Below are 21,873 nucleotides of genomic sequence, written 5' to 3'. Positions count from 1 at the left end.
CGCCGTTCAGCCGATTTCCACCGACAACCTACGTCATTGCTCTCTGTCGTGGCCTTCTGAAGAAGAAGTCGTAGTTTAGTCAGCTTCCACCAAACCGAAGAGAAACCCCAGAACCAAATCTAGGTACCGAATTGTCGAATAACATTCCTGGCCCGTCTCTCGCGTCGTCGCTGCTCTCAAAGATCAAAATCCTAATTGAACTCCTTCGAAAAATTTGTCACCATGGAAGACGAGAGAAATTCATCGAAATGAAACCAGATGTTGTTGCAGTGGCAACTCGAAATCATCCTCACCGAACATGTGATCATTGTGGCCAACTTAGCCTCTCCAAATCTCGTTGCTATGAGACTGTGGGCTATCCAGAATGATGGGATCATAGCGTGGAATCCAAAAAATGAAATTCATGTCATCAACCAACTGAAAATGCTTTATTGAGGAACCTCTGTATAATGTCGATCAAGGCTCTATTTTAGCAGGCACAACAAGTAATAATAATATTGCTAATAATTATACATGGATAATTGATTCCGGTGTTATAAATCATATCTCTCGATTCTAGACAGGTCCACAAATTAGAACCTTCCACCAAAACTAATATATCCACTGCTGATGGAACTCTCGCCCCAATCACTAGCAAGGGTTCAATTGTGCTCACCGATAACCTTAATTTGAATTCCGTTCTAGTTGTCTCATCTCTAAATTATAATTTGTTATTTGTTGCTTGTATAACCCTTGCTCTTCATTGTATTGTGATTTATAGCCTCACTATTGTGTGTTTAAGGATATTCGAACAAAAAAGACGATTGGTTATGGAGTTAGACGACAGTTTTACTACCTGAATTTGGTGTTTGATAGCACAAGGCAGTTGACTCAAGCTTTGTCTGTGGATGCATCAGAGGGGGAGAAGAAAAATCTAAAATTGGGCTATGACATCGACGTTTGGGGCATATGCTTCCCTTGGGTATTTGAAGAAGTTATTTTCGAATTTGTTTTCGAAGTTTGATGTGTCTAGTTTTTAGTGTGGTATTTGTGAATTAGCTAAAAGTCATCGTATTCTGTATTATCCGAGTCCGAATGAAAGTTTAGTTTGTTCATTATGACGTTTGAGTTTCTTTTAAGTACACTAGTTTGGGGGGTGCTCGCTGGTTTGTTACATTCATCGCTGATTGTACGGTTGTACCTGAATGGGCGTGGATTTGTCTTATGAAATCCAAAGGTGAAGTAACTGAACTGTTCCAACAGTTTCACAAATTGACTCAGTGTCACTACAAGGCTCAAATACAGGTGCTTCAAAATGCTAACGGAGGTGAGTATTTGAGTGCGGAACTGTAAAAGTACTTAACCGATTGTGGTGTCGTTCACCATACAACATGTCCCCACACACCCCGGCAGAAGGGAGTGGCCGAGTAGGAAAATCGGCTTTGAAAAGAAAAAAACAGAAGAATCGGCATCTTCCTGAGGTTTTTCGAGGTTCTCTGTTGGGGAGTCATGCATCCGTGAAGTATTGAGGGAAGTCGTTGCGTCCACTGCCTATTGTAAAACATATATTGTATATGAATATGAATTCTGAATATTATATCACAGTACCAAGTTAACCACTTATCTGAAGACGATCACATGCTTGTTGGGATTAGAGTTCTTCTGCAGCTCTCCTCTTCAGTATGCAAGGCCTCAAGAATGGGGTTTGAGTTTCTGTAAGCTTGCATGATTAGAGAGAGTGTAGGGACCCTAATATATATACCATACACACTGGTAATCAGCGAGTACTCTTCCCATTGAGTAATCTTGTTTGATGTTAACCTTATCACCGTGAATTCCCTCATTCATATCAGCTAGAAAGACTTCTAGTAACATCATGAGTGTTCAAGCTAATGAATTCTAATATACATGTTCCTTATCAGCTCACGAACATTGTCAATGTTGATCTCTAATATTCCCACGTGAATAACAAGTGCTAACCAAGTGTACAGATATTATCAGAACTTGCACCTATTTGATAACAGAGGTTCCTCTAGCACATCGGAAAAGTTCTCACACTAATCATGTTCAAGCGCAACCACAACTAATCTTCCTCTGCATGTGTTTGGTTGTACTGCATTTATTCACCTTTATCAGCATATCAACGAAACAAACTTGAATCTCGAACTCTTCAATGTGTCCCCTTGGGTTATGCCGCTAACCAGAAAGGCTACTGGTGTTATCATCTCGTACAGAAAAGATGTATGTGCCCTGGATGCGGTCTTCTACGAATCCACCACGTACTTTGCCAACGAGTGTCCACTTTAGGGGGAGACAAGAATTGAAGTACAAACGCTTGATGATTATGGATTTGCTCTTTTAAACGGAGTTCCCCAGGCGCTTGATTATGGACTTGAAAACAAATCGTGAAAATTTGGATTAAGTTGTGAACGTCAAACGAGTGAAGTGGATGAATCGGTTCCCGAAATAGCCATTGCTGGTTACTTCGCCGACCAACTTACTGTCGATCAGTTCGCCGATCAACTCGCTGCCGATCAGTCCACTGATTAGCCTACTGTTAATCAGTTTACTGATTAGCCTACTGTTAATCAGTTTACTGATTAGCCGCATGAAGTGTCCTTGAGACCCCCGAACCAATCGTCGTCCGATGTACCTCAAAGAGAATTTCCTCCTCGTAGCACGAGATTTATCTCAAAAACTACATGAGTCGTACCTAACTAGCGAAGTCAATTATCTTTTGAGCAATTATGTGGTAGCTCAAAGGTTATTATAATCGTACTTAATACTTATGAATCAATATCTTATGTATCTGTTTTTAAGAAATTGTTGTAGTTCATTAAATTTAATTACTTTTCCTGAGTGAAATTTCTTTTACGCAGAACCAATTATGGAACAATCGAAAATTTTGAATGTGAGCAATTCTCATACCAAGACTAGAAAGTTTTTAAGTTATGACCCTAAATTGGTATCGGAAGATGTTATATTTGGTGTTGAGTCTAGCCCTCTTTCTTGCAAAAGACACATATGCATGATGTGGGGCATGATTCATAAACCTCTCTAATTTCTACGCAAATGTTTGATTTGATCAATGAGTTAGATGGTGTTTTCTGGGCCTTCAGCCTCTTATGGGTTCTCCGGACATGTTGCCCTACTTGGTAATGAATGAATGAATGTGACCATGGACACCCATGTGTGCACTGGATGTATAAGTGTACTTGTTGGGTCGTTGTCTACTTTTTTCAGATTCAGATGTGTCATGTGTTTATATATTTTAGGATTTGTGAGGTGTTGTAAACTAAAATAGAAAGAAACGATGTTATCCGAAAAAATTTGGAAGCCTTGAATGGTGAATGATTCTTGGGATGAGTCGTGGATTAAGTCGCTCTCTTTAAGACGTTTTGCAGCTCTGCCCAAAATGTGCAAGTAGTTCACAAACACCACGTCGTCCCCAGGATAAAACAGCCCAAAACCTTATTCTGATAAGATTCTTCCCTGCACACTGGAAGAACCTTTGAACTTACACATTTCTGATATGTTGCTTTTTAAATCAATATATGTAAAACTTTTTCCTTTTCATATCTCATTTCTACCATTCACCTGACTAATATATATATATATATATATATAAAGAAATAGACGTTGGAGGGTGTGAAACCGTAAGAAATCAAGGGAGTTTATGGGGGGTGTAAAACGGGCTGCAATCAAAGGAGTTATTAGTGGTGCAATGATGTAGGAAACCAAAACAGACAAAAGATAAAAACCACAACGGGACAATCAAAACGTAATTCAAATACAAACCAGAAATACAAACGAAACGGTTTGATTGCATAACTCCTTAAGCCAAAATCAATTGACTTTTAATATTGGTAATAAAGCAAAACGTTATGTATTTAACATTGGTAGTAAAACAAAACATAAATATATTTAAATATTTAAATAAAAACATAACTGCTCCAACAATTCCCCACTTGTTTTTATTTAAAAATTGTATATCAAGCAACATATCATAAAGCTATGCATAAGTAAAGGTATTTCTCAACTTGAACCTATACATAGTGTTAGTGATCTAGATTATACTAGAGTAACTTATAGTTTTGAACTCTATCTCTGACAACACTACACACATAACTTTATTAAGGTGAAGTTCAAAAAGGCAGCACATTACAGCCATGTGCTTGTATCCCAGTATAATGAACGCTATAGAAACTTGCCCAAGATTTCATAGGAAGCGACCTCACTTCCACATTCACATAGGTAAGACTATCAAGGATATTTCTGTAGCTAGATATCCCACTCAACATAGAGTATAGACCTTACTAAGAGAAAAAAAAATCTCAACCTAAAAACACTTCAGGATGTCATGCTTCTTAGGGATGGACATGGAATAATTTTCCAAATTAAAATTAGCAAGACTTCACTCATATCACTTATGACTTGTTATTACCCTTTGAACCTATTTCTTGGGATCTCCAGTGTATAGGTTGGGTTGCTATCAAAAATGACTCAATTTTCTACGGGCCTTAGTCTCATCCCTTTCGAGGTTTTCCAAACCTTTTCTCGTGCTAGTCCTTTCATCAAAGGATCAGCCAAGTTTTATTCAGACCGTATATGATCCACTTTTACAGCTCCATTAGAGAGATAATCTCTTACAGTGCTATGCTTATGACGTATCTGTCGCATTTTCCCGTTATAATAACGGTTTTGCACTTTAGCTATTGCCACTGTGCTATCACAATGGATCAAAACTATTGGAATCGGTTTCTCCCATAAAGGGGTATCTGACATTAGGTTTCTCAACCATCCTGCTTCTTCGCTTGCTGTAGCTAGCGCTATTAATTCTGACTCCATAGTAGACTGCGCCAAGATAGTCTGTTTCTTAGACTTCCATGACACAGCCCCACCACCAATACTAAAAATATATCCACTAGTGGCTTTAGAGTCATCTGAAAGAGTATTCCAATCAGCGTCACTGTAACCTTCCAGGACAGCGGGAAACTTCTCATAGTGTAATCTAAAATTCATCGTTGTCACATCTCGGCCGGGGGCGGACCACTTCCCTGGCCTGCTCCACCACCGTAGCACGATAGTGTCCGCTTTGGGCTTACCATTCCCTCACGGTTTTGTTTTTGGGAACTCACGAGCAACTTTCCAGTGGGTCACCCATCATGGGATTGCTCTAGCCCCCTTCTCGCTTAACTTCGGAGTTCCGATGGAACCTGAAGCCAGTGAGCTCCCAAAAGGCCTCGTGCTAGGTAGAGATGAGAATATACATATAAGAATCACACCCCTGGGCGATGTGGGATGTCACAATCCACCCCCCTTAGGGGCCCGACATCCTCGTCGGCACATACGCGACCAGGGTTAGGCTCTGATACCAAATTGTCACATCCCGGCCCGGGGCGGACCACTTCCCGGGCCCGCTCCACCACCGTAACACGATATTGTCTGCTTTGGGCTTACCATTCCCTCACGATTTTGTTTTTGGGAACTCACTAGCAACTTCCCAGTGGGTCACCCATCATGGGATTGCTCTAGCCCCATTCTCGCTTAACTTCGGAGTTCCGATGGAACCCGAAGCCAGTAAACTCCCAAAAGGCCTCGTGCTAGGTAGATATGGGAATATACACATAAGGATCACACCCCTGGGCGATGTGGGATGTCACAATTGTTCTTTTAAGGTATCTCATAAGCATCTCTATAGCATAACGAAGACTACCAATAATACTCGCATATTCAGATTGTTTAACACTGTCACCAGTGTTCTTGAACAATTTTACACTAGGATCATAAGGAGTACATGCTGGTTTACAATCAAAATAATTAAACTTTCTTAAAAAAATTTCTATGTAGTGAGATTGATCTAAAGAAAACCCATGTTCGGACATAGTTATTTTCAAACCAAGTATTACACTAGCTTCCCCCAAGTCTTTCATATCAAAATTAGCACATAACAAAGTTTTGACATTATTCACAACATGAATATTCGAACCAAAAATAGGCAGATCATCCACATATAGGCATATTATAGTGCATATATTATTTTCAAACTTATAATAGATGGGTTTGTCACTTTCATTTATTTTAAAACCATTCGAAGTAACCAAACTATCAAATTTTGAATGTCATTGTTTAGGAGCCTTTTTCAATCCATAAAGTGACTTATCTAACTTGCAAACTTTATTTTCTTGTCCTGGAATAATTAAACCCTCTGGTTGATCCATATATATTTCTTCCTCTAATTCACCATTTAAGAAAGCTGTTTTAACATCCATTTGGTGCACAACAAGATCATGAATAGAAGCTAAAGCAAACAATACACGAATAGAAGTTATTCTAGTCACAAGTGAAAAAGTATTAAAGAAATCAATATTTTCTATTTGTCTATAACCTTTGGCAACAAGTTGGGCTTTAAAATTTTCAACTAAACCACCAGGTTTTAATTTTCTTTTAAGAATCCATTTGCAACCTATTGTTTTGCAACCAGGTGGAAGATCCACCAAGTGCCAAGTTTGATTTGACTCCAGGGAGTCCATTTCATCATTTATAGCTTCTTGCCACAAATCTGCATATAAAGAAGTCAAAGCTTCTTGAATTGTATTAGGATCTTCTTGTAAGTTATATACATGAAAATCAGGCCCAAAATCTTTAGTTATTCGAGCTCTTTTACTTTTCCTCGGTTCTAAAGCAGATTCGCTATGTTCTACAACAGTAGGTTCATAAATTTTAGAAGAATTAGAACCCCCACTATTTCGAAGATTAAAAGGAAATTTATTCTCATAAAAATCAGCATCAAGTGACTCAATTATGACATAATTTTTCGAATCATAAAATCTATATGCTTTGCTATTACATGCATAACCAATAAAAACACATTCATATGCTCTACTAGCCAATTTCGATCTTTTTGGATCAGGTTTACGAACATAAGCTAAACAACCCCAAGTTCTGAAATACAACACATTTGGTTTCTTATTTTTCCAAATTTCATAAGGAGAAATATTCGCTTTTGAATTAGGAATTCTATTTAACACATAATAAACAGTCAACACAATTTCACCCCACCAATAAGAAGCAGCTCCAGAACTAAGTAAAGTAGCAACAATCAATTTACAAAGAGTTCGATTTTTTCTTTCTGCTTTACCGTTCATTTCAGGAGAATAAGGAGCAGTCGTTTCATGAATAATTCCATGAGACATAAACAAATTAACAAATTCAATGGATTCATATTCTTGTCCTCTATCACTACGAAATCTTTTAACCTTATGATTAAATTGATTTTCAACTTCGGTCAAGAAAGTTTTGAACATGTTAATAGCTTCACTTTTATTTTTCATAAGATCGACAAAACAGTAATTCGAACAATCATCAATAAAGGTAATAAAATAACGTTTTCCATTTCTAGTTAACACTATATCAAATTCGCATATATCAGAATGAATTAAGTCAAGTGGTTCAGATTCTCTATTGACAAATTTATGTGAAGTTCTAGTGATTTTAGCTTGACTACAAAATTCCCATTTTTCAAAATCATTCAATGATAAGTTGGGTAAAAAGCCTAAGTTACTCATGGTCTTAACCAAGCGTTTGTTAACATGACAAAGTCTAGCATGCCAAGTATTAAAAGAAGACAACATATAAGCAGAAGTAGACATTTTATCAACATTCAATTTAAACATTCCATCAGTAGCATATCCTTTTCCCACAAAAACCCATTTTTAGTAAGAGTATACGTATCTACTCCAAACATTTGAGTGAATCCAGCCTTGTTGAGAAGAAAGTCCGAGACCAGATTCTTCCTTATCGCTGCAGCGTGCATCACATCTTTCAATATCATGGTTTTTCCAGAGGTGAATTTCAACTCCACCTCTCCAGTACCAGCAACATCAGTTGAATGTGAATCACCCAACAACACCTTCCTTCCATCAGCCATAGGATAGGTCTTGAAAAAGGAACGATCGTAGCAAACATGGCGAGAAGTGCCAGTGTCCACCCACCATCCCTTGGATCCATCAACTACGTTGATTTCTGATATCATTGCAATCAGTTGCTCTTCAAAAAGATTTTCCTGATAAGCAGAGTTTTCCTTATAATGCATGGCAGATTGAATTCGTCTTAAAATTGTTGTAAACTGAAATAGAAAGGAACGAAGTTACCCAGCAAAATTTAGAAGCCTTGAATGATGAATGATTCTTGGGATGAGTCGCGGACTAAGTCGTTCTCTTTAAGACGTTTCGCGGCTCTGCCCAAAGTGTGCAAGCAGTTCAGAAATACCACGTCGTCCCCAGGATAAAACTGCCCAAAACCTTCTTTTGATAAGATTCTTTCTTGCACACTGGAAGAACCTTCGAACTTACACCTTTCTGATATGTTGCTTTTTAAATCAATATATGTAAAACTTTTTTCTTTTCATATCTCATTTCTACCATTCGCCTGACTAATATATATATATATATATAGACGTTGGAGGGTGTGAAACCGTGAGAAATCAAGGGAGTTTATGGGGGTGTAAAACGGCCTACAATCAAAGGAGTTATTAGTGGTGCAATGATGTAGGAAACCAAAACAGACAAAAGATAAAAACCACAACGAGACAATCAAAACATAATTCAAATTCAAACCGGAAATACAAACGAAACGGTTTGATTGCATAACTCCTTAAGCCAAAATCAATTGACTTTTAATATTGGTAATAAAGCAAAACGTTATGTATTTAACATTAGTAGTAAAACAAAACATAAATATATTTAAATATTTAAATAAAAACATAACTGCTTCAACATGAGGTATACTGTTTGTGACATGTTTGTTTCCTTGCAAATCCTGTTATTTATATATATATATATATATATATATATATATATATCTTATGCAAAGGGATCTTCAATTTTTGAAAAAAAATAGGAATTAGTTGTGAGACTCACTCGACATCTACTTTCAATGATCCGAATCGTCTATTTTGTACATCTCGATTCATAGATCGTTCTTGTAACAATTCAATTCAATTCAAAACCATTTGCCTAATTAATTATCACTATAAAATTTCATTGTTTCTTATAGAACAAAATGTTCGTTAAATTCTTTGAACTTATTTAGATGTTCTTAAATGTTTCCGATTTGGCCAATATTTTGCAATGATAGTCTATGAGGTGCAACTTAAAAAATTGACAGTTTGGATTATTGAAATTTGATGTGGTGTGAGCCCACAACTAATCCCCATTAAAAATAAATAAAAAACCCTTCCCTTAAAGGATTCATATATATATATATATATATATATATATATATATATATATATTAGTTGTATAATTAATCTAGTAACTCATTCAGGAAAGGAATCCCAATCAATATACAATATTTAAATTCATATTCTAACACAGCCATAGTCCAGGTCATATTGTAGAATCTAGGTCGACTAATCCTTATAACATGAGCTAAGTTTTATCCCTCTTAATTGTAATATTTTTTTTTTTAATACAATCATCAAATTCACAAAAAAAAAAAAAAAAAAAAGGTTTAGCGTGTAAAGCAATGCAAACATCTCAACTTACTTTCTATTCGAACACTAGTTAAACTTAAATATTATAACAAAATTTTCGAACACAACTTGCCAATAAATTCTAAAATTATTAAAGATGCTGATACTCAATTGGTTAAGAGTATTCACAAAGTTACGAGCTCAAGTTCTTTTTTCATTTTAAACTTTTTGAACACAGCTTTACTTATGCTATTCGATGTGATATATGATTAGTAATACATGTCCAACTTCATTTGGTTAGGTCGTGTGCGCATACATACACATGTATAAAGCACGAAAAACCAAATGAAGTTGGAAAGTTTGTCATGTATTACATCTAATAATATATCTAAAGAAACATTAGCTTTAAATAAAACTAATGTAATTTTTTATTCCCGAAGAATAAGGAAGAAGCAAAAAATGAAATTGGAGAAGAAGGAAGAAGAGTACAGAATTAACGCGTGCCTACGTTTCTTAATAAACTAAGTTTAAGGAGAAGAAACAAGAAGACTAAGACCATCTCCAACCGAAGGGTCTAGAGGATTAGAGAACCGAAAATAGCTCGAAAACTATCTCTAACCAAGAGCCAGGCCAAAGGGATTGTGGGCCCCACTGGACAAAAAGGGCCAAAGAGCCAATCGGATAAAAAAAGATAAAAAAACATTAAGTAACATGAAACAACATTAAATAACATTAAGTAACATTAATCTGGATAAAAAAAATTTAACAACATGAAATTTAAACAACATTTTAAAAAACATGAAAATTATTGACAATCCGTAACATAAAATTATTGAGGTAATTAAACATAGTAATTCAATTAAAATAATAAATTATGTTTGGCCCTATGGCTCTTTGGCCCTCGGTTGGAGATGATTTTTTGTGACAGGGTTATGCTTGGCCTGGCCCTTGGTTGGAGATGGTAAAAAAATATGACTTTGTACTGTTCATTAAAATATTAATTTCTTGGAGGGCCAGATGACTAAAACGAGCCCTCTGACCCTCCTTCGGTTGGAGATGGTCTAAAGAACTAAGAAAAAGGACCGGAAGAAGAATACATACGTGACTAGTAAACTAGCACGAAACTACCACTTGAAACACACTCTAATCATTTTTGTAAGAGAAATCCTAAAGAGCCTCTCAAAAAATAAGATTATGTATGGGTTCTTTGTCACTTTATGTTTTTGACACAAATTTTATATAATGTTGACATAAAAAATAAAGTTAAACTGTGAAGTGACATGAATCTATAAAAAATTTCACGTTCAAAGAGTCTCTTAGTGTTTCTGTCTTTGCATAGAGAAGGAAGTATTGGAGATGGCAAAGAGAAGCAATCATTGAACTTAATTATTGGTCCTAAATGATTATGAATCATGATCAATATTTAGTCCACTTGGTCCCCCTTGGACCCTACTTTGATCAATAATACGAGTCGGGCACTTTCTTAGCTGTCTTTTTCTTTCACTTTAAAATATCTGGACTGACCAACTAATCGAGAGGACGAAGGAGGTCTTGAGGGCCACATTTTATTAGGTGTATTTAGTAATGATACTACTGGCCAAGAAAATTTGATCAAGATTCCATGTGCTTCTGGTTGTCCTACTCAATTTCCCCGACCACAAAAAAGGCACTTGCGCACATTCCAATATTATATCCGATACTCAATTTGAAAGGGTCACAGATTCAGAATATATATAACAGCTGCCTGAAAGTGATGAAAGTTCTAGCAAGGGGTAGTGAAAGAACCAATGGTTGAAAAGTTTGAAGTAGAATTTTACGGTTGCAAAGTTCATACGGCACTATTCATTTGTTTGCGTTTGTCTGAATTGTTAATTTTTTAAGTCGTGAAGTTTCGGGTTCTCCTTAAACAAATAAGTGAGCTTTTACAAGGCTTTATACACCTATGGCAATTGAAAACGTTTCATCAATTGATTGTTTTTGTGAAAAAAATTCATTATTTGGAAGTATTGTGTTGGTTTATTTGTTTGATCATAGGTAGAAGACTAAATGTTGTATGATTTGGTTAATTTTTTTATGACGCAACTTAAAGATTTGAATCATCGGATGACGTCGTGGAGTGATCTAAATGAGTGGTCAACATTTATTAACTTACTTACCGATTAACGCTCAAGTACTCTTATTATAAGGCCTAAATTGGAATACTAACTTTTTATCTTTACCATATTTGAACTTCCATCTTGGCTTAGAAACTTACAAGTTTAACATGTAATTGGATGAGAGGACTTCATATATTTGTAATTAATTGGATTATTAGTTATGACTAGGCTTGTTTTGGTGGCTACATAGTTTTGTTGTGGCGTTTGGGCGTGCTGGCCTATTGGCTATTGAAGAAATCTTTTTGTAAAGAATTAAAAAATCTCATAAGGGTTGGCGGTTGAAGTAAGTTGAAATTTCGCTGTAAAACTAATTGACAATATGAAAAATGGTCAAACTGTTTATAAGCATGCTGCACATGCAAGATTCCTCATTTTTCTAATGTAAGATTGATACTCTCAACATGTCCTCTCATGTGTGACAAATTTCAAGCCTAACACGTGAACAATACAAGTCAAATAATGTGGAACACGTGTGTCTATTAGACTTCACACGTGGGACAACACAAATCTGGTTGATAATACTCTCAACAGTGGTAACTAAAATAACACATGGCCCCAGATCTTTTGAGTACACTAATAAAAAGCCTCCCTTAATAAAAGCCTCCCTTTTGGACCATAATGTACAAAGCTACAAAATAGAAACAGAGAGAAACGAGGGGGAGGTTCTGCTTTCTTGGTATTGCAGTAGTTTGTAAAGTCTGAATATACACAAGCGGTGGTATTGATAACTGATAGATCGATGTTGTCAACTGAACTGTCTTCTGTTTATCAAACTTTCACCGATGCCGCCGGCGTTCTTGGTAACCTTCTTTGTTTCTGCACCATATAATCTGTCTCGTTGTACTTCTTCCATTATATGCTTTGGTTAGATGTAGGTTTCTGCTTTTCGTAAAACACAGCTATGAATTCTTTTTTGAATGAGTTTATGTTATATTCTTCTGGATCAAAAACTTTACCTTAATCGAATTCTGAGTTTATGTTGTCTGGTTTTTGCTTGTATATTTGGAATCTGAACAGAAATTCATATATTATGCACAACACAGATATTTCAGATTGCAGGATATATTTACATACTGTTTAAGATGCCTTATATGTGTACCTTTCAATGAATCGGAAGTTGATCTGAATCCCATGTAGTTATTAGAATATGGACTTGTTTTCTCAATCCGATAAAAATCTGTTGACGATCCAAATCAGATAACGTGTTAACTTAACGAATCAAATATGGATTACTACACCCAGGAAAGTTTAAGCTATTCACAAATAAGAATAGATGTGCAAGAAACATTCTAACATCATTCTCTGTAACTGCAGGGAATCTCTTTGCCTTCGGATTGTATCTGTCACCAATGTAAGTTGCTCGGCAGATTTTTGCCAAAAATGGAGATTTATGAAAATCATCGCTTCCCGCACAGAATTAATATGCAAAATTGTACACTTCCCCACTAATTGTTGAATCTTTGATGTTCTAATTGCAGGTCAACATTTAATAGAATTATCAGAAACAGGTCGACAGAACAATTTTCTGGAATGCCTTACATATATGGCCTTATGAATTGCTTGATATGTTGCTGGTATGGAATGCCTATAGTGAAGAGTGGCATTATACTGGTGGCTACAGTCAATTCAGTTGGGACTGTTTTCCAGTTAGTCTACTTGAGCATTTTCATTTCTTACGCCGAAAGAGCGGTTAAGGTAATCACCTGTCTCTTCTTATTAAAATGCCTTTTACAACTCTGCATTGCTGACCATGTGTTGTTCTTTAAAATGTTTATTGCAGATAAGGATGTTGGCATTGTTAATTGCAGTTTTTGTTATATTTGCGTCCATTGTCTTTGTCAGCTTAAGTTGTTTCGACTACAATGGAAGGCAATTCTTCGTCGGATACTTGAGTATTGCTTCACTAATTTTCATGTATGGTTCGCCATTGATTGTCATTGTAAGTTTGTGTTGAATGATCCTCACTCAGATTGCTCTTAGACGGTTGAATTTGTTCTCACTGATGTGGTTTCACATGAACCTTTTTCAGAATTTGGTGATCAAAACAAAAAGCGTTGAGTTCATGCCGTTTAATCTTTCTTTTGCAACTTTCTTAGTGAGTTTCTCATTCACTACATACGGAGTGTTCAAGATGGACCCTTTTCTCTATGTAAGTACTATGTTTCCTTCAATCCAAAATTTCAACAGATATAATCTCGCTCATCGTAGCACCTATTCGACATTCTCATTTCTTGGTCCAAATCGCATCCTAAAACGTGGTTTAGTCTCTTTCACAATCAACCACATCACACTTGCATTACATAACATTTTGTTTATTTCTTCAATTTTGGATGCAGATGCCAAATGGTATTGGCACACTTTTAGCCCTTGTACAGTTGATTCTGTACTGCCACTACAACAATTCATCTAAAGAAGACACGGAAGAAGAAGAAGAACCATTGATAGCTGAATATCCGTGACCGAATTTCCTTTGGAGAAATGCATGGCCTTCAGTACAAAATTTACTTTGGAGAAATGTCATCAGTTTCTTCAAACTATACGTCGTTGTGTATAAAATGTTACAGTGAGAGAACTGTATCAGATTTTGAAGAAAGTTTTCTCATTTAATTGTGCAAATCCTTTTATTTTTGGTGTAAAATATTGTTCAATTTATACTTTAAGTTACTGCCTTTTTGTCCAAGTAGCATTTCCTTAGAAGCTAACTGGAAAATGAGGGTTCTCCTTGAGAGACATTAGTAAGAATAGGTCATGTACAGAGATCAGGGAAGTAAATCTTGTGTAACACTGGTCTATTAGGTAAATGTATCTTGCATACATTCTAAGAGTGAATCTGATGTATTATTTGTAAACTTGTCTTGCATTCCAAGCCGTTTAGATTTCTTAATAATCTTAGATACATGTATATATATGAACGGTGCACGAATGCCTTTGTGGATTTTGTTATTAATGAACTATGATGAGCAAATAATCAAACCAACCACAAAGAAAATACCAAAACACCAAGCAAAAGCAAACACAGAAGAACGCAAGTTTCATAGTGGTTTGACCAATTCAGTTCGGAGAAATAAATGACTTTGCCAATTGGTTTTATGGTCGTATTAGATTTAAAAATTTGTCACACGTAAAAAGCGTGTTGAGAGTATGAATCTCGCATCCTGAGGGCCAATTTCACAACTTGCATACCCAATTCTTTCACATGAGGTTTCGAACCATTGTTACTTGTAATTAGTTACAAAAGTACAACTAGCACCCTCTTTTTCTCTCGTAAAAATATGTTGAGGTACCAATTAACATGAGGACGAGGAGGTTCTGAGGTTCATTTTTGTTTTTCATAAACTTAAGTTTCAAGTAGTGTGAACACTTAATCTGATTGGAGCTGTGTATAGAATTATAAAAAATAAAAGTCGATCAAGACATCCATCCTATTGTTTGTTGTCCCAATCGAATTAATTAACCTACCAAAAAATGCAAAATTATGGACAATAGGAAGCCCTTCTGCATATTCCAATATTCGACCGAATATTCATTAATTTAAAAGATGAGATGAGAATAAAAATATGGGACAAATTCGTGACACTATTTTTTTATAAAAATTTTGGTGGGTTCTAATCTGTATGTTATTTTAATAATACGATTCGAAGTTTATCTTTTAGAATATCATTCATAAACCATCATTGCAAAAAATTAGACAAATTCAAAATCATTAAGACATTTATTTGTATTGAAGGAAATGAACGAATAGGGTTTTACAAAGAAACCCTAAACTTTTAATCTAACGGTCATATGATTTCAAATTTGCATGATTTTGGTAGACATGATCTTTGAGAGAAAAGATAGATCGTTCGAATCGCTGAAATACATAACATAGTGGACCCCTAAAATCGTATATGAAAAAATTGTATAAAAATATGGTACCACGAATCCTTCCGCTATATATATATTATATGACACGTTATTATAACCAATACAACGTATAGGCGAGGGATGAGTCCACTTGGAAGTCTATCTACCCCACAAAGTCGTCTGCGGTATCGCATTTGCCGGCCTCCCTGTATCACTTATCTATGATTCCATTGCCACAGCTTTAGATATGGCTATTTGAAAATACGCCTTAACGAGCAATGGTCAACAATGGCTCTGATGAGTGGTTTTGCTAGAACAGGCAATTATGAGATTACGGTTTTAGTAAATGATGCAGAGAAGGACAGAGACATTGATCCACAAGAAGTTCAACAAACTTTTGAAATGGCAGAAACTAATTTGAGGAAAGCTAAAGGCAAGAGACAAATAATTAAGTCAAATTTAGCTCTCATACAAGCTAGGATACGAGTAAAGGCTACCAATGTGATGTCGCAACCAGTGTTTTTAATTGACTATTGATGTTAAGAATTGAGTAAAGGCTATCAAATCTATCACTTAAGTTCTGTTATTTTTGTCAAAAGGGAGTGAAAAATTATTGGACTAAAACTTATTGTAGGGTTCGATGCTTAAATTTGAATGACACTGAATATTATAGCTCTTTTGAGTGATTGAACTGTCACAAGTTTTTTGAAAATACCATGTCGTTTGTTCAGTATATAAATGTATGGATTATAGTTGCATTTGGCTAACTTGGAGTACTAACGGTTCCCAATTTCCCATCATTTGGAACGCTATATTGGCTTAATTAGAACTTAGAAGTTTAACATAATCTGATATCCTTAGTTTAACAAAAGCTGCCGTGGCACGTTAAAAAAATCTAAAAAAGTTGGTAGTAAATAATAGATGGTGCAAGTTCTCTGGGTTCCTCTGTAAGTAGTAGTATATACATTAAGAAAAAGCCTTCCCTTTTGGACCATTAATATACAAAGTTACAAGATAGATAAAGAGGAGAGAGAGAAGGAGAAGAGAGAGGAAGAGCTTCTGTGTTGTGTGGAGTAGACATACATTTTCTGAGCAGTGTTTTTGATAATTCATATAGATTGATGTTGCCGACTGGATTGTCTTCTGTTTATTTAGGTTGGAGTACTGCAGCCGGCATTGCGGGTACACTTCTTCATTTAAACACCATACTACACTTCTTCCATTTTTTTATACAAGCGTTACGGGAGGAAGGGGGAATTGAAATCGGGACTTCGGTGCAGGGGTAAATTCATAATTTTATGTTTTTGAGGAAGCAAAACTATGAAGTCTGTTGAATGACTTTATAAGATACTGTTGTGGTGATTGAATGTTTTTGAAATGTTGATTTGTGAAGAAAATGCATATACTTAAGATGCATATATGGGATTAGGCTAGTTAACCAGGACAATATGCCTGCTACTTTCCGAGTTCGAATCTTCTTTTCCTGTAAGAGTTAATTTAGAATATCACCTTTTTAAAAAAGATGCATAAAAATCAGCTGGCAATGCATGGCTATGCATCTAGAAAAAGGAAAAGAATGTCTCAGATTGCCAAATAATTTATTTTCCATTCTAACACCTATCCTTGTCAACTGCAGGGAATGTCTTAGCCTTTGTGTTGTTTATGTCAACAGAACAATTCTCTGGATTGCCTTACATATATGCTCTTTTGAATTGCTTGATATGCTCCTGGTATGGCATGCCTGTAGTCAAGACTGGTATTATACTGGTGGCTACAGTCAATTCAATCGGGGCGGTTTGCCAGTTAGTCTACTTAAGCATGTTCATCACACATGCCGAAAGAGCGATTAAGGTGATCTTTTCTCCCAAATCTACCTGCTCTTATCGAGATCAAATCGCTTTTACAACTTTGCATGACTGTATCTTGAAAATGTTAATTCTTTTGCAGCTGAGGATGATAGGATTGATAGCAGCAGTTGTTGTTGTGTTCGCGTTTGTTGTCTTCGTGAGCTTGGGACTTTTAGACTACGATGAGAGGCAAACGTTTGTCGAATACTTGAGTGTTGCTTCACTCATCTCAATGTTTGCTTCGCTGCTGTCTATCATAGTAAGTTTGCGCGTAAAATTTCTCGCTTGTAGGTTTTGGACAGTGCAATTTATCCTTGCTCATATGGTTTCGCGTGTACCTTTTTTCATGAACTGGTGATCAAAACAAGGAGTGTTGAGCTCATACCATTCAATCTTTCTCTCGCGACGTTTCTGATGAGTCTCTCTTTCTCTGCGTAGGGAGTGTTCAAGAAAGACCCTTTCCTCTATGTAAGTGTTCTGTTTTCTGCAGCAAGATGTTAACATGTTAAATCCGAATTTCGGAACTTGTGTTGATCCACTTCAAATGATACTTTGGATGCAGATCCCAAATGGTATTGGAACAATTTTAGGGCTTGTCCAGTTGGCTCTATACTCCTACTAAAGCAAAATATCCGGAGATTCCTCAAGAGAACCGTTGATAGTTTCGTACGCCGGACGAACGTATTAGCATCCTTAATACTCAACACAGTAAAATTAAGTGAAAAATGTTTTCTTTCAGCTGCCAAGAGGAAAGATTGCATTCTGGGTTTGTAGGATCGCCGAAAAGGCATTGATTTTGTCTACATCATTGCATCTATATAACTTCTTGGCCTTAGTAGCAAACTCCTAATGAAAATAAACAAAATAGCATCTCAAATTTGCAGAAAGTTTTGTTTTAGTCACTCAAACTTTGGAGATCTAAGGCGACCGGTGTCAACTTCCTGCTGATGATCTCAGGGGAGAAAGTTTGAAGTTCCAAATCATCCATCCACCACTGCGCTAACCGGTGAGCTGCCATAAACTTCTGGTTTTCCTCTGATGTCTCAAACATCCTCAACGCCTACTTTGCCAAATATTAGAGGTGTTGGAAAATGCACATTCTCCTGACGGGCATTGCTTCCTTCTATTTCTTTAGAATGGTGGGCACGAGAGCAGCACAAAGAGTCACTCTTTTTTGAATAAATATTAGGCACCCATGTCCAAAACCTACACCAAGATTATCGAGGCCTGATAAAATTTGTATCGGAGGAAAAGGATTTGTTTCCTCAACGCAGCTCGCAGCTGGTCTTGGTAGCGAAACACTCTTGTTTGGCTAATTCCATCCTCAGTTGGAAGGCAAAGCCAGCTCCAAAAGAATTGCCTGCAACGCATGTTAGAACCTAGACGTTCTCCTTACTTTTGTGAAAGTGAATTCAAAGCCTCCAAAGCTACATTTAACTTTGCCGTGCCCTTCGAGTTATCCCAATCAACAAGACCAAGTTCATTTCGAAGTTGATCTTCAAAGCCTCCATATTTTACCCTGAATAACGAACAGAAAGACAACCTTGCGTTTGACGATTGGTCCTCTAAGCACTAAAACAGCTGCCGGTGCAAAAGCCGGTCTCATTAACACAGTCCGCTCGCGCAGATGGATCCTCCTTCGTCTTTCAAGGTTTGGACTAGCTTGTACTGAAAAACCCAGCCACCATTTTGGAGCAACAGCATCATCTCCATGTCTGTTTCCTAGTCTATCAAGTTCAAGCGAGTAAGTTGCTTGCATGAAGCACCCAAGCACCCTTGCTTTATATTTCGAGTCCTTCCTGTATGAGCAAGAAAAATCTAAGTTGAAAAATTGTACCAACAAATACACCAACAAAACCTTGTACCAACAAATACATCTAAGCAGCTATAAAGCAAAGACACATCATTCACGAAAATCAAACTTAAAAAATGTCGAAGAATACCAGATAGCAGTATTAATGGGGACTCTAAAATCAAATAAGGCTTAACATAAGAAAATCGTGAACTTTAGTAATGACATATGATAGCCGTTCAAACATTTCATTAAAAGCCCAATTTAATAAAACACTAAAGGCAGCCCAGCCCGTTTCAAATATGAGAAAAATTGTAGCCGAACAAAAGCCCATCCCATCAAGTATAAAATACAACGCAAACCAGTCCGAAGCCCTCTAGGGTTCTTGTAACAAACTTCAGCTGCTCATTTCTGTATCGACGCCGCAGCTTCCACCATGGTATGTCTCTCTCTCTCTCACTCTTCTTCTTCACTAACACAGATATACGTACAGCTTAGTTCTCGTAGTTTTTGTTTCGGATCTGTTTATGCAATAATTCCTGAGAAATTTAATCGTGAATTTGATTGGAAGGGGTTGTAGCAATTTCATTATATTTTGTGGGTTTCTTTAGCTTAAACGAGCTGTAATGATTCATTTTCGGTTTAAATTTATGGGTTTAATCTGTTTCGTTGATAGTTTAGGGCTTTGCTATTGTTTAGTAAGTTTGTTCGTATGCTTCACACTGCAAATTGGGTTCTTATCAGATTGCATGAATCCGTTTTGTTAGTAATTTATCTTTTATGATGATTACTATACCCGGGTTTTCATTGGATTGTTAGTTTGTTTTCAATTTTGTTTTTGTGTTTGATTTGTTTGAAACCTTAACGTAACTGGGTTTTAATCAGATTTGTAATCGGTTATCTATTCCGTTGTTCTGTTCGATTTCTTTTAAAAGTTTATGTGCTCAAAAGATTACATATTTCATGTTCTGTTTGATCTGTGTGAAAGCATAATATATCTGGGTTTTGACCGGATTTCATAATCGATTTCTATTTTGCTTTTTGGTTTGATTCGTTGGCATATGGATCTTAACCGGTATTGTAAATTTTCAGGTGAACGTTCCCAAGACTAAGAAGACCTACTGCAAGAGCAAGGAGTGCAAGAAGCACACCTTGCACAAGGTCACCCAATACAAGAAGGGCAAGGATAGTCTTGCTGCTCAGGGAAAGCGTCGTTACGATCGCAAGCAGTCTGGTTATGGTGGACAGACAAAGCCAGTCTTTCACAAGAAGGTATACATTTGATTCTACTCCAAACAGATTAATTCGTTGGTGGTTGTCCTTTTGGGATATTGATTTGTCTACTGTCTGGTTATTTGAATTTAAATTTGTTGCATCGCTGACTTTGACATTGATAAACAGGCCAAGACTACAAAGAAGATTGTGTTGAGGCTCCAGTGCCAGGGATGCAAACATGTATCCCAGCACCCGATCAAGGTTAGTGTTATGGTGCAAATTGCTTCGTTTTGTTTATACTCTAGAGTTTCGATAATGTCTAACGTTGCACTGGTTTTTTTCTGCAGAGGTGCAAGCACTTTGAAATCGGTGGAGACAAGAAGGGGAAGGGAACATCTCTGTTTTAAATGCATTGTTTTGGCTGTACTGTTATGTTACTTTTGTTGTTGGAGCTTTTAAGCAAATATGGAAGAATTTTTGTTTCAAGTTTTTGTTAGATTAATGTTAAACTTGGAGCCTTCACCTTTGATCTTATTTTTTTATGTTTCAATTTGCATTTTTTTAGCAGGTGGTTTTCTGTTTCAATTTATTTTGTTAACAAAACCTGGGGGTGGGTTAGGTACAGTTACCGTATCAAAACTGCGGCACTAATTACCATACCAAACTTTTGATTGATAAAATTTATTACTATTACCGTATCCATCTTTTGGTATACCGAAGTTCGGTATTGTCAAATAGTTTGGTTGACATGGTATGATAACAATAATTGTTACTTTATTTTGGGCCACTTTTTGGGTCTGAATTTTTTTTTGGTACCCTTATCTTATACATTGTAGTTTAAATTCATCTATCATTCATTATTCACAATTCACAAACATATTAAGTCAAACGATGCATCAATATTCATGATGAAAATTAAGCTTACAATCCAATTAAAAGTTAAAGTTTCAAACCAAATGAAAATTGGAACTAAACTTAAAAAGTGAAATTCATTTATCAAATTTTGAAACTTGAGATGTAGAAGCATTTGGAGGCATTGAACTTGTAAAAGATTGAGGCATTGAACTTCAAAAAGTGAAATATTAGATATATATATAGTTACATATTATTATATTTTTTGGTACGGTATGGTAATATTATGATAATGGTATCAAATATCAATAGTTTACCAAAAAAATTCGGTTCGGTAAAATATCGTGCCATTACTTATTGACACAAAATTAATATAGTACAGTTGGCAATTCGATTGTTACGGTAATTTGGCAATAAAAAATCCATCCTTACTCTTACCCCATGAGAAACAAGGGAAGTCCAATGGTAAATAGGTAATTTCACCAAATGGCAAGGGGGAATCGAATAAATATGGCGCAGAAAGATCGCATGATTCCCATCCAACCCAAGTCAAGTCTACGCGTATTTAAAATAAAAAATAAAAAATAAAAATAGAAATCCTAGCTGTATTGAGAGATCGATAGAAAAGCCCTAACCCCTCACGTCACTCTCTCTCCCCCCCCCCCCTCTCACTCCTCCTCTCAATCTCCCACTCTTAAACCCTTGTCCCGAATC

General features: G+C 36.2%; 2 protein-coding genes and 1 pseudogene across 2 annotated transcripts; all 3 read left to right on the top strand.

The window, feature by feature from the left end:
• Positions 1–12,236: 12,236 nt before the first annotated feature.
• Positions 12,237–14,499, top strand: LOC137729904 (bidirectional sugar transporter SWEET2a-like). The gene is made up of 6 exons (XM_068468954.1): positions 12,237–12,410; positions 12,925–12,961; positions 13,089–13,305; positions 13,391–13,549; positions 13,640–13,759; positions 13,947–14,499. Exons 1-6 carry the CDS (start codon positions 12,350–12,352, stop codon positions 14,067–14,069), a joined length of 717 nt encoding a protein of 238 aa, XP_068325055.1. The 5' UTR covers positions 12,237–12,349; the 3' UTR covers positions 14,070–14,499.
• A 2,075-nt stretch (positions 14,500–16,574) lies between these two features.
• On the top strand, positions 16,575–17,988 carry LOC137728516 (bidirectional sugar transporter SWEET2a-like; annotated as a pseudogene).
• A 1,421-nt stretch (positions 17,989–19,409) lies between these two features.
• Positions 19,410–20,829, top strand: LOC137728871 (large ribosomal subunit protein eL42). The gene is made up of 4 exons (XM_068467660.1): positions 19,410–19,531; positions 20,185–20,364; positions 20,494–20,568; positions 20,655–20,829. Exons 1-4 carry the CDS (start codon positions 19,529–19,531, stop codon positions 20,712–20,714), a joined length of 318 nt encoding a protein of 105 aa, XP_068323761.1. The 5' UTR covers positions 19,410–19,528; the 3' UTR covers positions 20,715–20,829.
• The last annotated feature ends 1,044 nt before the right edge of the window (positions 20,830–21,873 follow it).

The sequence above is a fragment of the Pyrus communis genome, chromosome 3, assembly GCF_963583255.1.
Source record: "Pyrus communis chromosome 3, drPyrComm1.1, whole genome shotgun sequence".
NCBI classification, from domain to species: domain Eukaryota; kingdom Viridiplantae; phylum Streptophyta; class Magnoliopsida; order Rosales; family Rosaceae; genus Pyrus; species Pyrus communis.
Note: the sequence above shows the minus strand (reverse complement) of the source record. Positions and strands in the feature narration are given on the sequence as shown.

What these genes read in the sequence shown, in the direction of transcription:
- LOC137729904 (XM_068468954.1), top strand. Translation starts at nt 12,350, where the DNA reads ATGTTGTCAACTGAACTGTCTTCTGTTTATCAAACTTTCACCGATGCC. An exon ending in GGATTGTATCTGTCACCAAT is followed by an intron (nt 12,962 to 13,088) that starts GTAAGTTGCTCG and finishes TTCTAATTGCAG; the next exon opens with GTCAACATTTAATAGAATTA. An exon ending in AGATGGACCCTTTTCTCTAT is followed by an intron (nt 13,760 to 13,946) that starts GTAAGTACTATG and finishes TTTTGGATGCAG; the next exon opens with ATGCCAAATGGTATTGGCAC.
- LOC137728871 (XM_068467660.1), top strand. An exon ending in AGCCAGTCTTTCACAAGAAG is followed by an intron (nt 20,365 to 20,493) that starts GTATACATTTGA and finishes ATTGATAAACAG; the next exon opens with GCCAAGACTACAAAGAAGAT. An exon ending in TATCCCAGCACCCGATCAAG is followed by an intron (nt 20,569 to 20,654) that starts GTTAGTGTTATG and finishes TTTTTTCTGCAG; the next exon opens with AGGTGCAAGCACTTTGAAAT.